The sequence below is a fragment of the Coturnix japonica genome, chromosome 5 (assembly GCF_054131305.1).
Source record: "Coturnix japonica strain WE chromosome 5, WE-NBRP24, whole genome shotgun sequence".
Lineage (NCBI taxonomy): Eukaryota > Metazoa > Chordata > Aves > Galliformes > Phasianidae > Coturnix > Coturnix japonica.
Window position 1 is genome coordinate 39,949,120 of NC_140667.1, and position 15,747 is coordinate 39,964,866.

The 15,747-nt window shown below is 38.9% G+C and overlaps 1 protein-coding gene across 2 annotated transcripts; it reads right to left on the minus strand.

Moving 5' to 3' along the window:
- Window positions 1–3,240: 3,240 nt before the first annotated feature.
- On the minus strand, window positions 3,241–7,844 carry LOC146760771 (uncharacterized). 2 transcript variants are annotated; one of them, XM_085549317.1, is made up of 3 exons: window positions 7,112–7,844; window positions 5,153–6,313; window positions 3,241–3,692 (listed from the first exon to the last, which is right to left on the minus strand). In XM_085549317.1, exons 1-3 carry the CDS (start codon window positions 7,728–7,730, stop codon window positions 3,256–3,258), a joined length of 2,217 nt encoding a protein of 738 aa, XP_085405443.1. In that variant the 5' UTR covers window positions 7,731–7,844; the 3' UTR covers window positions 3,241–3,255. The 2 variants fall into 2 exon arrangements, with proteins under 2 accessions (XP_085405443.1, XP_085405442.1); XM_085549316.1 differs by lacking the exon at window positions 7,112–7,844 and having other exon boundaries at window positions 5,153–7,089.
- Window positions 7,845–15,747: the final 7,903 nt, after the last annotated feature.

Here is a 15,747-nt window from a genome sequence, read left to right on the forward strand (position 1 = left end):
ATGACACATTAGATTGTTAAGATGAAAATCATTTAAGACTCTAACATGCTTTCAAATGCCATGGCATTTGATTGTGCATGTTAATTTCAGCAGGAAAACTAGTCAATTTTTCTTTCCTCAGATCAAGCTTGCAGATTTATAGTTATTTCAAAATGTTGAAGAGATTATTTGTAAATGATAAATTAGGGTTTTTTTTCTTTTACAACTAGAAAATATTTTATTTACAATAGAAATACTTACAATATTTTATTTACAATAGAATTGCAAAATCATCTTTGGCAGCGGGACAAAAATATAAATAATGAATAATGAATGAATTTTGTTCAGTAGCCTGTTCTGTACTTGCCTATGGTCAATCTTATTCAGCTTGAATATTGAAAAATTCTCTCCACCATTTCATGCATTGCTCCTGGTTAAGCCCTAAAAGTAGCGGGCACGACACTGATATATTTTGCGCTTTGACTTCAACATTCATTGCATTCACTGATAAAAACTCGCAGTTTCTGTCAGTCACTTTTGTATCTCCGAACACATTGTTTAGTGTCTTCCAGTTGTGAAAAATGTTGGCATGTAGGTCCTAATCCTGGCTTTCTAGCATGAAGTTTTATAATTTAGAAAAAGTAAATCAAAACATAAATGTGTGAACAGTAGTAAGATATTCAATTTAGGATATTGCGTACTTGTTTACTGCAATGTAATTCTTGAAAATCACTTCCCTTTAACTTGCCAAAATCAGGATAGATTGTTTGGTCATTCATTTGCAGTAGAAAATGGTATCATGAAAATATGAAAAAAATACCATAGAAGTCTAGATGTGAAAGGGTTTCCCCTCACATCTCATATACCAGAATATGACTTAGAAAGGAATGAGATCTTTCAGTAAAGATAAGATAGCTTATGAATATTTTTAGAGAAGTGCCAGGTGAAAATTCTAATGACTGTAGGATATGTCATATGTGTGTATCTTATTATGTATTATGTATCTTACGTCATAAGAGTGCACTAATTGTAGTAATGTAAATAGGGAGTATTACTGCCTGGAATAAATGAGAAGTACTTATGTACCATCAGTGATGAGGAGACTAGTATCAGATCTACAGCATAAATGTGCTAGACATGAAACTTTTTTTTTTTTTGACAACTGAAGTCTTAAGGATGGTAATTTTATTATTATTATTTTGTAGTTAATTAGCTACCATATTGTAGCTGTCAGTCTTGTCTCTTTGATATTGCCTAAATCTAGTTGCAGTTAAGAGAGAATGTGATTTCCAGTACACTTAATAGCAGAATCATGTGCTCTTTTTCTCAGCCAAATGTGTACTTGAGGAAAAGAAAGCAGAGAAGTGCTTTCAGCCCAAGGACATAGAATATGTAACCCTATCAAACTGACTATCAATAATTAAGGGCTTTGATGCTTTGAATCATTTAGATAATAAGATTGCTTTGAAGTAAATAAATAACAAATTAGAATTTGTGGCAGTCACAGGTGTTTGGCAAGACCAGCTTGTAATCAACAGCAAAATGAATGCATTTTACTCTGTATAATTAGAAAAGAAAAAAAAAAAAAAAAAAAAGCAAATTGTAAAGCACTTTACTGAAAGATAACTGGTCAGACAGTTTTTTGTACTATGAACTTTCATTTATAGGGGGAATTTGCAAAGTATCTATTTTCAATGTAATTTCTGTGCAGCTGGTTGAACTGTGTCAGTCTTCCTAAGAAAGAAATTCAGTCACCGCTGGTACCATGCCAATCGTATTACAACACAGTAAGGACAAAATGTGCGTTTTTAAACTTGTCTCCTTCCATCCCTCTGCAATGACAGGATACAAAAATCACTCAAGGTTAGTCAGAATTAAGTGGTGCCAGTAAATAAGCATAGTCCTTGCAGTATATAACGAAATGAATAGCCAAACGCTAGGTGATACCTTACAATACGTGAACTGTTAGTAGTGCCTTTCAAGTATTTTGTGGAACAGAAGTTAATGTTAATGAGGAATGAAGGTTTTTCACCAGTCTTCCATAGTCAAAGGAAAATTTCCTCATTGACTGGCATTGCTTTTTTGGAGTATAATTGTCATCTCCAAAAGTCATGAATGAATATTATGCATGAGGTAGAAACTGATTGTGTAGGTATGCCAAATAACAGATAGAAGCAAGTAGCTTGGCAGTGAAATTGGATTTGTTGTGAAGTGACTGGAAGTTTAGTCCAAGTAATTATGGCACAGTGGGCTGAATAGTGTGAAAGCACCAAACTAAATGGAAATGTAGAGACAGGAGCTGATAGAAATTATCAGAATATGCATGCAGATAATGGAAAGTCTAATATGGAGAACAAAAGAGACAATGCTAAAATACAAGGTAAAATTTTTGCAAGGCTTATTTTTTGAAATTATGGCCTAAAAATTTAAATATATTGTGGCTAAGAACCATAAAATTAGCTGATATAACCAGGATTTGACATTTTAAAATGTTGAATAGTTGCCAATAATCAGCACTGTTGGAGATATCACATCTGCCCTGTATTGCATTCAAATAAAGTAAGATATTGTTGTCATTGTAAGCCATCTGAAAGAGATGGTCAAAAGACATAAACTTTTCCTACTTTGTTCCTCCTATGCCATAAACAGTGAACAGTAGTTACAAATCAGTGATCATGAATATATATATACAACTTCTGTTCAATTCACATTTCTTATCCTTTCTATGTCATTAATGTTACCTTGAATTTCTTTTATTAGCAGACTCCAACTCTCATGTACTGAAAAATTAGTAAGTGAAAATGTGCACAATTTTTAATTGCATTTAATTTAAAGTTCTTTGCTTGCTGCTAATAAAGTTAACCTATCTTCATTGCTAGTATAGTACATTTACCTTTCTTCATTCTATAGCAGACTAATTTCCTGAATTGGGTACCATCCATTCACACAGTCTTTGCAAAGGCTTTCAGAAAATTTTTACTTGAAAGGAAGTGCGCTTCTGAAGTGTTGTCTTAAATACTAACTTCAAATATCCACTGTTTTACCCACTTTTCACAGTAGGTGACCTTTTGATTTTATACAGCATCTATTTCCTTGATTAATGTTACAGTACTTCACCTTTATGGTTTGTTATGGTTCTATGGTTATGTTATTCTTCAAGCTAGCTTTTCCTGGCAGTGGATTCTGTGTCAATTATTTCCCATTGAATTAGGCTCCAACCAATAACCATGCTGATCAGGAAAAAGAAATAATTGCATTGTCACGGGTTACTTAGATTTACCTATGCCCGTGACAGGGGAAGCCACCCCACGCCCCCCCCCCGGGGCCCGGAAAGGAGGGGGAAAAGGGGAGTGGGATAAAACAGCGACAATCTAAGGAGGAAAAACTTATTTTACTAAATATGATATCGAAATACAAGATAACACAATATAATATAATTAAGGCTAACAAAATCGAACGAAACAGAGAGAGAGAGTCTCCGAAAACCGAGAGGCCTACTGTGAACTCTAGGCGACACGGCTGGAACGCTTCCCACTCTCCGAGAAGTTCGAGAGAAGAAGGAGGGCACTCCAGCCTGGGAACGAGATTATATAGAGTCCTGGTCCCGTGACTTATTATTACTCCTGTTGTTCTCTGGGATATGTAGTCTTCTTCTGTGGACTGCACATTCAACAGAAGTATCCATACTTGACATGATGTTATGATGTGGAATACTGATAGCAAAATTACAAAATTACAAAACCATGACATTCCACCCCTTATTCTACATTATTACATCATGGTTAATATATACATATATATACATATATATACACGTATGTAAAATTGTGATAGCTAAATAGTAGAATTGCATGTAACATAACTAAATGTACAACTATAATAACTAAAATACACTACACATGCAAACATATATATATATATATAGATACATAAAATTATTGACTGCATTCCCCCAGCATCAAATTCCCTTGTGGCACACATTGAACATCCCCATCCTTCTGCATTACCCACCAAGTGCACCCAGGTCCCTGGGCAAAGACAGTTCCACGGATAGGTTTGCCCTTTCCAGAAGCTGGAAGGACCCAAACAGCTTTTCCCAACATGTTCTTTACATGTATAACAGGGACCTTATCTCCTTCTACAGTGTGTAGGGGGCTAGATTGACTAGGACCATCACGATTGACAGATCCTCTAGTATTGACCAACCAAGTGGCTTCTGCCAGATTCTTCTCCCAGTGCTTAAATGTTCCACCACCCATTGCTTTCAACATAGTTTTCAACAACCCATTATATCGTTCAATTTTTCCAGAAGCTGGTGCATGGTAGGGAATATGATAAATCCACTCAATGCCATGATCTTTGGCCCAAGTATTTATAAGAGAATTTTTGAAATGTGTCCCATTATCAGATTCAATTCTTTCTGGGGTGCCATGTCGCCACAGGACTTGTTTCTCAAGACCTAATATGGTGTTTCGAGCAGTAGCATGGGGTACTGCGTATGTTTCAAGCCACCCAGTGGTTGCCTCTACCATAGTGAGTACATAACACTTACCACTGCGAGATCGTGGCAAGGTGATATAATCAACCTGCCACGCCTCCCCATATTTATACTTTTGCCATCGCCCTTCCTCCCAGAGAGGTTTCATCCTTCTGGCTTGTTTAATTATGGCACATGTTTCACAATCATGAATAATCTGCGCAATAGCGTCCATGGTTAAGTCCACCCCTCGGTCTCTGGCCCACTTATATGTCGCGTCTCTTCCTTGATGACCTGAGGTCTCATGAGCCCATCGAGCTAGAAATAATTCACCCTTATTCTGCCAGTCCAAGTCAATTTGAGCCACCTCAATTTTGGCAGCTTTATCTACCTGATGGTTGTTTTGTTGTTCTTCAGAAGCCCGACTTTTGGGCACATGTGCATCCACATGACGCACCTTTACAACCATATTCTTTGTTCGGGAAGCAATGTCCTTCCATAGTTCAGCGGCCCAAACAGATTTTCCCCTCCGTTGCCAGTTATTTTGTTCCCACCGCTGTAACCACCCCCATAAGGCATTTGCCACCATCCATGAGTCAGTATAAAGATACAGCATTGGCCACCTCTCCCGTTCAGCAACATCTAAGGCCAGCTGGACAGCTTTTACCTCTGCAAACTGACTTGATTCTCCCTTACCTTCAGTGGCCTCTGCAACCTGTCGTGTGGGGCTCCACACAGCAGCTTTCCATTTGCGATGCTTCCCTACAATGCGACATGATCCGTCAGTGAATAGGGCATATTTCTTTTCATTTTCTGGTAATTCGTTGTATGGTGGGGCCTCTTTAGCACGTGATACCTCTTCTGCTGGTGATGTTCCAAACTTTTTATCTTCAGGCCAGTCCATGATTACCTCTAGGATTCCTGGACGATTGAGGTTTCCCATTCGCGCTCGCTGTGTAATCAGCGTAATCCACTTGCTCCAGGTGACATCGGTAGCATGATGGGTGGAGGGAACCTGTCCTTTGAACATCCAGTTCAGCACTGGCAGTCGAGGTGCCAAAAGGAGCTGTGTTTCAGTCCCGACTACTTCGGAAGCAGCCCGAACCCCCTCATACGCGGCTAAGATCTCCTTCTCAGTTGGAGTGTAGCACTCTTCAGACCCCTTATATGATCGACTCCAGAATCCCAGGGGTCGGCCTCGGGTCTCTCCTGAGGCTCTTTGCCACAAACTCCAAGTGGGGCCTTTCTCTCCAGCAGCAGTATAGAGGATGTTCTTTACATCCTGTCCAGTCCGTACTGGCCCCAGGGCTACAGCACGGGCTATCTCTTGTTTAATCTGTTCGAAAGCCTGCTGCTGCTCAGGGCCCCATGCAAAATCATTCTTCTTCCGCGTTACCTGATAAAGGGGGCTTACAATGAGGCTGTAGTTTGGAATGTGCATCCTCCAAAAGCCCACTGCACCCAGGAAAGATTGTGTCTCTTTCTTGCTAGTTGGTGGAGACATGGCAGTGATTTTGTCGATCACATCTGCTGGGATGTGACGACGTCCATCCTGCCACTTTATACCTAAGAACTGAATTTCCTGGGCAGGTCCTTTTACTTTGCTTCGCTTAATAGCAAAGCCAGCTTGTAGAAGAATCCGGATTATCTGCTCTCCTTTTGTAAAAACTTCTTCTGCTGTATCGCCCCACACAACAATGTCATCAATGTACTGCAGGTGTTCAGGAGCACCACCCTGTTCCAGTACAGTTTGGACCAACCCATGGCAAATGGTTGGGCTGTGTTTCCACCCCTGGGGCAAACGGTTCCACGTATACTGAATGCCCCTCCAGGTGAAGGCAAACTGTGGCTTGCATTCTGCGGCCAAAGGAATAGAGAAGAAGGCATTGGCAATGTCAATGGTGGCATACCATTTGGCTGCTTTTGACTCCAGCTCGTACTGGAGTTCCAACATGTCCGGCACAGCAGCGCTCAATGGGGGTGTGACCTCATTCAGGCCACGGTAGTCTACTGTCAGCCTCCATTCTCCACTGGCTTTACGCACTGGCCATATGGGACTGTTAAAAGGTGAGTGAGTTTTACTGATCACTCCCTGATTCTCCAACTGGCGAATCAAATCATGAATGGGAAGCAAGGAATCCCTGTTGGTGCGATACTGCCGTCTGTGCACTGTCTTTGTAGCAATCGGTACCTGCTGCTCTTTTACTCGTAGCAGCCCCACAACAGACGGGTCCTCTGACAGGCCAGGCAAAACAGACAGCTGCTTAATGTTGTCCATGTCTACAGCAGCTATCCCAAAGGCCCATCGATACCCCTTAGGATCCTTGAAATGCCCCCTTCTGAGGTAATCAATACCCAGTATACATGGAGCCCCTGGGCCAGTCACAATAGGATGTTTTTGCCAGTCTTTGCCAGTGAGGCTTATTTCAGCCTCCAGCACAGTCAATTCTTGAGAGCCCCCAGTCACTCCAGAAATATGGATTGATTCTGTCCCTTCATGACTGGAGGGCATTAGGGTGCACTGTGCACCGGTATCCACCAGTGCCTTATATTTCTGTGGTTCTGATGTGCCAGGCCATCGAATCCACACAGTCCAATAAACTCTATTATCCCTTTCCCTCCCCTGACTGAGGGCAGGGCCCCTCTATTGGTTACCTGTGATGACTGGAGCAACTCCACTGGTGGTTGGTATGTCTAGTAGTTCTTTCACCCGTGCTCGTAGTGCAGACGTGGGCTGATCATGCCACTTCCTCATGTCTTCTCCACGGTCACGTAGGTAGCGCCACATGGAAACACGCGGTGCAATCGTACTGTTGTTCTTTGCTCGAGCTGGGAAGCGTGTGCGTTTAACAGCTGAGACTTTTGATGATGCAGGTGGGGAGTAGGACTGGACTAGTTTGATCAGATCCTTCATTAGACCTGGTGGCCCGTACGAGGATTGACCTTCATCAGTTGTTTCTGATACTGTTACGGGATCATTACAATTAGTTAATGGAAACAATTTCTTGCACATTTCATCTACTCGGTTTTCTAGCCGTGAGATGGCAGAAACTGCGGCATGCAGTTGGGGGAGCTGCTGATCGGTGGTTTGAAGCATTATAATCAGCTCAACAACTCGGGGCCATCTGTCCACGAATCCTTTAGAACCTGTTACCAATGACTGTGCCATTCTCTCTGGTGCTGTACTTGTGATTTTCTGCCACATGTCAGGATCGGCCCTCACTCTCTCTGGGTCAAGTTCGCTTGGATCAGGGCTGTACAACATTTTCGCCATGGCCAATTCCCTCAGGCGCTGAATACCTTTTTGGACGGTATTCCAACTATCAAATTTAGGCTTCAAAGCATCCTTATAGGGGTACCTTTCTCTCACGGCTTCTAACAGCCGCAACCAGAGAGTAGCAGCTCCATCCGAACATCTGCTAATCCCTCTGTCGATACCTGCATCTTGGGCAATGCTTCCTAGTTGGCGAGCTTCATTACCATCTAGAGACAAGCTGTTGGCCCCGTTGTCCCAGCAGCGAAGCAACCAAGCAAGGATACCTTCATCTTGACGCCGTGTGAACTCCTATCTTGAGCCTTGGATTTCAGTCAGCTTCAGAGGTCGACAATAGGTGATTTCCTCCTCATCATCAGTCTCTTCTTCATGCCTCTTGGTTTTTGCCTTTGCTTTTTTCGGTACTGCTCCATGCCCGGCACCTGGGTCTTCTGCTGGCCCCCCCTGTGCTTCTCCTTCTTTTCGTTCTAGACGCATGGACACCCGTTTCCATTTCTTGCCTTCCACAGGGGCAACTGATATTGCTACTGATGCCTCCTGTGACTGATCAGAATTAACTTGGGCTTGAATCTCAGATCGGAAACTCTCTCTCTCCAGAATAGTATGATACAAAGCACGGTATGCATAAGCCAAACCCCACATAAGGTTTACCTCCTTAGATCTCTGACCCAAATACTCACTTAATTTCTTAGGGTCCCTTAGGTGTTCAAGAGTGAAATCCCATGACACTGCGGGTCCCCATGCTTCTAAGACTTTTCCTAAACCTTTCCATATTCCCTGCCAGTCATCATTCTCTGGTTCTGGAGGAGACTTCCGCATAGAACGAATGCATAGGAACATATATGCATGCATTGATAGTGATAACATGAATGCAAGTATGAACCCTATCTCAGTTATTGAAAAGCGTGTGGAAATCTGAGAGTACAACCTAAATAAAAAGGGTTTATTTAGCCTGTACAATGAATTAAACATGGTGGTGTTTGTAAAATTGCCTGTTCCATCTGGGATGCAAGTATTTGTAAAATTGCCTGTTTCATCTGGGATGCAAGTGTTTGTAAGATTCACAATTCCATCTGGGGTGTAGATGCCAAAATTCTGACCATACCACATCTCGTAAAAGTACCAGGCAGGTGTCTCCATCAGTATCCACCTTACTAGGCTATATATCTGCACAATTCCACAACACCAAATTATGGTGTTAATAGTTGACCAATACTTTAAGAAGATCATAATTGCTTTCAATCCCTTAAACAGAGCAACTGGGATGAAGAGTGGATTCATAGCTGGCAGGCTCTGTAAAAGTCAGAACTAGCTAGCTTTGCTCTAAGGGAGAAAGAAATCCCTTTGTTTTCTTCACAAAAGTTAGATAGCAGTGCTGAGAATGTACAGCAGCCCTTAATGTTGACAATTTGTCTGGTATTTCAAGGTCACGTTCTCCGTGAGCAGCTACGGAAAGATAACACTCCCAACACTCCCGTAACGAAGCTCTTTAAGAGCAAAGAGAGAGTTGTTCTAAAAGCTAAAAAGCTCTATGCCCGCATTCTCCACCAAAAAATCTGTCACGGGTTACTTAGATTTACCTATGCCCGTGACAGGGGAAGCCACCCCACGCCCCCCCCCGGGGCCCGGAAAGGAGGGGGAAAAGGGGAGTGGGATAAAACAGCGACAATCTAAGGAGGAAAAACTTATTTTACTAAATATGATATCGAAATACAAGATAACACAATATAATATAATTAAGGCTAACAAAATCGAACGAAACAGAGAGAGAGAGTCTCCGAAAACCGAGAGGCCTACTGTGAACTCTAGGCGACACGGCTGGAACGCTTCCCACTCTCCGAGAAGTTCGAGAGAAGAAGGAGGGCACTCCAGCCTGGGAACGAGATTATATAGAGTCCTGGTCCCGTGACTTATTATTACTCCTGTTGTTCTCTGGGATATGTAGTCTTCTTCTGTGGACTGCACATTCAACAGAAGTATCCATACTTGACATGATGTTATGATGTGGAATACTGATAGCAAAATTACAAAATTATACAGCATCTATTTCCTTGATTAATGTTACAGTACTTCACCTTTATGGTTTGTTATGGTTCTATGGTTATGTTATTCTTCAAGCTAGCTTTTCCTGGCAGTGGATTCTGTGTCAATTATTTCCCATTGAATTAGGCTCCAACCAATAACCATGCTGATCAGGAAAAAGAAATAATTGCATATATAGTGAGCTGTAAGCTTTTGTTTAATTAACATATGCATATTTCATAGGAGAAGTAATTAGCAGATTATTTACATCACAAGAGAAAAACATAACCCAGAAAGGCCTAAGGATTCTTCTTACTAAAATATTTTTGAATATTCATTACTGTTTTAAATCATCTTTGTTGAACTATAAATTATAATGGCATTGTGCAAGTTGCAAAGAATTCTTTTTTATTACTCTTGTTATTGATCAATTCTTTCACTACAATTCTTGTTGTGTAATGGTTTGTAACTGCTCATATCATTGTAGTGATTAGAGGAAATTTTAAAACTACATTTATACAGATGTCATTTCTTTTGAGATGGCCAAATTTCAGAGGAGCTAGATTCAGTTTGTCCTACTAGAGGGAATTTGCAGTTTCAGTGCCTTGCAGCATTTTCTTTCCTCACTGCTATCATTCTGTGTTACTCTCAAGCTGGTTCCATGTTTCAACCTAGCAGTGGTTTCATTAGTGATAGATGAAACAATCAATAAGTACCATCTTCTTTCCTCTGTTCAGTAGCTATTTAGACCTTCACAACTGCAAGGGAGAAAATATATCTGCTTTTCCCAGAATTACAAATGTTTCTCTACTGGTAGTGATTTCTGGTATGTAATTGTTACTGTCATGCTGTGTTCTATTCATCTGTTTCCTACATCATTTATTTATTCTTCTAGTGTACTTTCCTAAAAGCTTTTTTAAGAAATACTTATCTTTGTTTTCTATGCTTCCTTATTGCTTAGCAGGAGGAAATTTTGATTATGTTTGAAGATCTCAGCCATTATCACAATAAAGAAAAAAAATTTAACTATGATATATACTTAAGTCTCATTCTATCCCATATAGAGGATATATACCTAAGATAATTTCTTTATGGTGCAGTGTCATATGATCTCCAATTCAGTGGTTTGGGACAGAAAGCCTTCACCAAAATCACTATACATTGGAAATTTACTTTTACTGCTACATTTTAAAAACTATGCACATGACTTCTTGGAAAGGGAGGATTGAAAACTATTCTTGAAAGTGAAAATTTCCAGCTTTTACTCAGAAATAGATAAGCATATTATTAGGGAAAAGTAATAATAGCTGTAATATGCATTTAGAGATTAATACATCCTCAAATACCTGCTTTTGGAAACTGCATTATGTTTCATTATTAGAACACAATGAGTTTAAAATGATATATGTTATACTTGCGGCAGACCTCATGTCACAAAGCAGTACTATTGAATTATCAATCATGGCATGAAATTATTAAACATTAAAAAGAGGGAAGGTAAAATTTTGATAAAGAATTGTTATCTACAAAGTGACTATAGCAAGACAGTAACATGATTTCTATGTCCAGGTTCTAATGTCTAAGTCAATAAGTACACAAAAAGTCTGTCCTACAAAGTGTACACTCCTTACTCCATTTGTCGCCATCTGTAGATGAAAACATTTATTGTAGCTGAGTGTGAAGCCCAGAAATTGATTGCAAAGGCACAAACTTCTACTAAGACAGAAACTGAATTATGATTAACTCATAGCTCCAAACTGCAGAACAATATGTGAAAATACTTAAGCAACAGATATATTCTTCCTTTTTATCTAACAAACATAAAACCTATCCTTTATCCAATACAGAACATAAACCAGAGAGTATTCCAAAGATCACAAAGTTGATATTACAATTCATCTCTTTCTTTGCCAATAAAAAATGTCTTTTAAACATCTTTCTTTTATCCATTTTCAGTTATCAATGAAGGTTCATCTCTAAAGGATTCTTTCTAAATAGGAGAAGAATTAAAACCAACCAAAAACAAAAAGGTTAAGAGAGAGAGAAGTAAACTGTCACTAAGTTACAATGCCTTACCCAATTCCAGAAATGTATAACTTTAATCAAGTGAATCCAGTATTTATAAAATTCGTTGTTGAAAGATGTAGATGTTGAGATTTCTTCTTTCCTTTTTAGATCAGTTTGTGAGCTACACATAGTTTTCTTAGATACTTACAAGTCCTCTAGTTGAAAGCAGCAATCATATGCCTGAAGAAATATACAGTAAGAACTTGTAATGCAGTATTTCCATTTCTTGTTTATTTGAGGAAAAAAATAGTAACTATGACACTCACTTGGAAATAAGAAAAGATTTTCTTTAACAAACAGAGTTCTACATACTCTATGTTGGGAAAAAAAAAAGAAAACAAAACAAAACAAAAAAAACTGCAGTCTAGCACTATTCAGCTTTAGTAATGAAAAGGGTTTTCAATCTACACTCAGAGGAGCTTGGACTTCCTTCCGTTTTAATAATGGGGACAGAAATATTCTTTGAGAACTCTGTTCTCATTTTATCTTCTATTCCAGATATAGACTCTTAGGCTGAGAGTACCAGAACTGACTCACAGGAAACTTTGATTTTCATCTCAGCATGGTCACAGACATTTCTATGAGATTATAGAACATCAGAAATTATTTTTAATAAAGCCAGAATTGAATATAAGAAAGCTCTGATTAAAAAGAGTTCTGCCACTTAACTGACTTAGAAATGACATGTCTTGTGAAACTGTCAAATCACTTCACTGAGATTACAAATAGCAATATTTTACTTTGTAGATTGTCAGTATAATGTATGAATTACTTTTCATCACATCCGAACTTTCCCTATTTTGGATTTTTTGTTTGGATTGGAATAGGACATGGTATTGAAACCTTAATATTTTCTGAATAAATTAAGTTCTATATTTTAAATGGTTAAATATCATTTCTAATTATTATTATGAACCACTTTTAATAAGACATGGCACTTGAAAGTAAAGTTTGACTCTGGGCTAGAGAGGTGAGACCTTTATTTCTGTGCTATGCTTACCTGGTATGATTTGATGATAATTACTGTATTCTTCAGATTATGAAGAAATTATTCTTTTGGTCTCTGTTAGTGGGTAGGGAAGGTATAGAGAAGCAGTAAGAGATGTTAATTTCATATAGAAAAAAGCTTATGCCTAATATAAAGAAGCAGAAATTTGTACGAAGTTCTCTCCCCCCAGAAAACTAACACACTTGGATCACTGGCATCTTTTTTTTTTTTTTTTTTTTTCTGCAGATAAAACAAACAAAACTTTTTTCTCCTTAGCATTTTTTTTTTCCAAGTTTTTAAAAGTATGAAATGTGATTTATAATCCCAAAGCCACATTTAATATATTTCTGTTTCTGTACAGGCCCTATATATCACTTTGGTTTCTGCTGGCTCACCTACACACTTCTAATTTACTCTGAAGGGATAGAGTTGATACTGTTCAACTCCATTCCTTCAAAAGCAACCCATGTGGCAAGCTCCCATTCACCACCTCTGAAAAGATTGTGTGAACAGATGCTTCTGGCTTCAAGAGTGAGCATATTTGTTTCCTTAATACTTTCAAGAATATACCCTTCTTTTCTTTGAAGACTGTGTGTGTATTTGCATGGATGGGTGAGTTTTATTAGCAGATGGGAAGTCACAGGTGGTTTCGCATGGAAACATAATTAAAATGCATAGATTGGTTTAAATGACTTAACAAAGATATGGCCTACTCATCCCACCCTGAATGGGATACACAGAATGCAGCTCCATATTCTAGCAACAACTAGATTGCACTTTTTAAAAGGGAAATTAATTTGGAGTGAACTCACTTGATGATCCCTGACTCTGAATCCTTCATCAAAATTATACCGCTATCACCTTGGAACGAGAAAGCAGATCACTCATAATCAACAGATTAGTTAGATTTGTGGTGTTTATTGTTGTTTGTTTGTTTGCTTGTATGCTTGCTCATTTCATCATTTATTTAAAATGTGTATTGATATTAGCATTTATGCCAGTCCTAGTGTTGCTACCAGAAAGGACCTCTTTCTTGTATTGGATTGAAGTGAATGATTTGTGCTTGGGAAGAGAGTGCTGATCAAAATCAATTATGGAGGAAAGAGTGGTATTAGAGAGAAAGGGAGTTATTTCATTGGAAATACCATGTATTATAAGTTTTACTTTAGTATGAAGGAACATGACTGTAGTTGAGAGCAGTTGCCAACAACCTAAGCTCCTCAGTGTGGTGACTATAGTACTTATAGTACTTACTTATGGATTATGTGTGGTACTAGTTTAAATACCTAAAATAAACCGCCTAAGGGACTCTGATATATGATAACAAAGAAGAGAGACAGATGCAGTCTGATGATGATATGGTTAGGGGAAATGGCTTTATACTAAACGAGGGGAGATTTAGGTTAGATGTTAGGGCGAAATTTTTTACTTGGAAGGTCACAAGGCATTGGAAAATGTGAGCCAGAGAGGCTGTGGATGCCCCATCTCTGGAGGCATTTGAGGTGAGGTTGAATGGTGCCCTCGGCAACCTGATCTGGTTCCCTGCATACAGCAGGGAGGTTGAAACTAAATGATCTTTGAGGTGCCCTCTAACCAAAGCCATTCTATAATTCACTGATGCTATTAATTAATGAGGAACAAATGACAGCCAGCTGAAAGGTTTTCTCACTGTTTGGAGCCCAGATCCAAAGGTCCTTTGGCAGGTTCAGACAAGGGGTAAGCGCAAGAGCTTCTGCTTGAAAACAGTTTCCATGGGTCAGCCCTTAATGGAGCTTCTCTATAGATGTGTCTGGTAGTCCCTTCCTTGTCACCAGAAGGACGTAGAGCTGTCTGTAGCATTGCTGTAATTTTTGCCTGAGCTTAAGCAGGCAAATCCCCAGGATGCACCTTACAGAGCTATTGCTTACAGACAGGCTACTGTGGTATAGGACTCAGCAATTCAGACTTTTTTAACAGTCCCCTTCCAGTGCTATGCAATAAATTTCTTTGCAATTGCAGAATTGTAAGGATATGTAAGGAATCAATGAGGAGGAGTCAGCTCAGAAAATGTAATTTCTTAAAACATGGTAACTTGGTTATTTGTAATTGCCAATATCTTTCCAAAAGATTTTTGACTTTCAAAGTGTTAACTAACTTCTAGTTTCACACTGTGTTCTAAAGAGGAAGACAAGGAGTAGAGGGTAGCATTAAATGCTCCAGATTTATTGCCTAATTTTCTGAGTGTTCTGCAATGTTCAGATTCAACTCATTTCTCCAAAACAATGAAATGTCAACAGATTGATGTTATTTCATGAAAATCTATATTTGGAAATGATCCCTACAGCACAAATTGGGAGTATATATTTGTGGGGGAAAAAAAAAAAAATCAAAATTAGGAGGGTGTATTTTATATTTTTCCTTTCCATTTTGTGTATTGAAGATCACAACTTAAGACTGCAGTCTGAATAAAAATTAGTCTGATCCCATGTGAAAGAATATTTCAGCGGTAACTGGAAAAAAAAAAAAAAAAGTGAAGACAAACTAAATATATATATTTTAATCTGAATATATGTCCCTACTCCTAAAAACAGTGATGAAATCATTTGATGAAACTGTTTCTCAAAAACATGACCCAAACCAGTGTTGAGTCTTTCAGAATCACAGCTTGTATTTTTGTCTTCGCCCAAAATAAATGTCACAAAATTTCCAAGTCCATATTATGCTGAGCTCTGTATAACAACAGGGTAGTTTAATCTGTAACACATGTTGGCCTTTGGAAGCTGCTTGTTGGCTAGGGTTTACTAACTGATAAGTGCTATGAATTAATAGGTACCATGATTCCAGATGTCAGAAGTTCCTGATTTTCATCCTATTTCTGTCACTAATGTATTTTGAGACTGAAGTCCTCATTATTTCAGTATTTTCTATTTCACTCCTTCAAAATAGGACTGAATTATATTA

What these genes read in the sequence shown, in the direction of transcription:
- LOC146760771 (XM_085549316.1), bottom strand. Translation starts at nt 6,968, where the DNA reads ATGCCCTCCAGTCATGAAGGGACAGAATCAATCCATATTTCTGGAGTG. An exon ending in GGTTGCAGAGGCCACTGAAG is followed by an intron (nt 3,693 to 5,152) that starts GTAAGGGAGAAT and finishes TTTTGCTATCAG; the next exon opens with TATTCCACATCATAACATCA.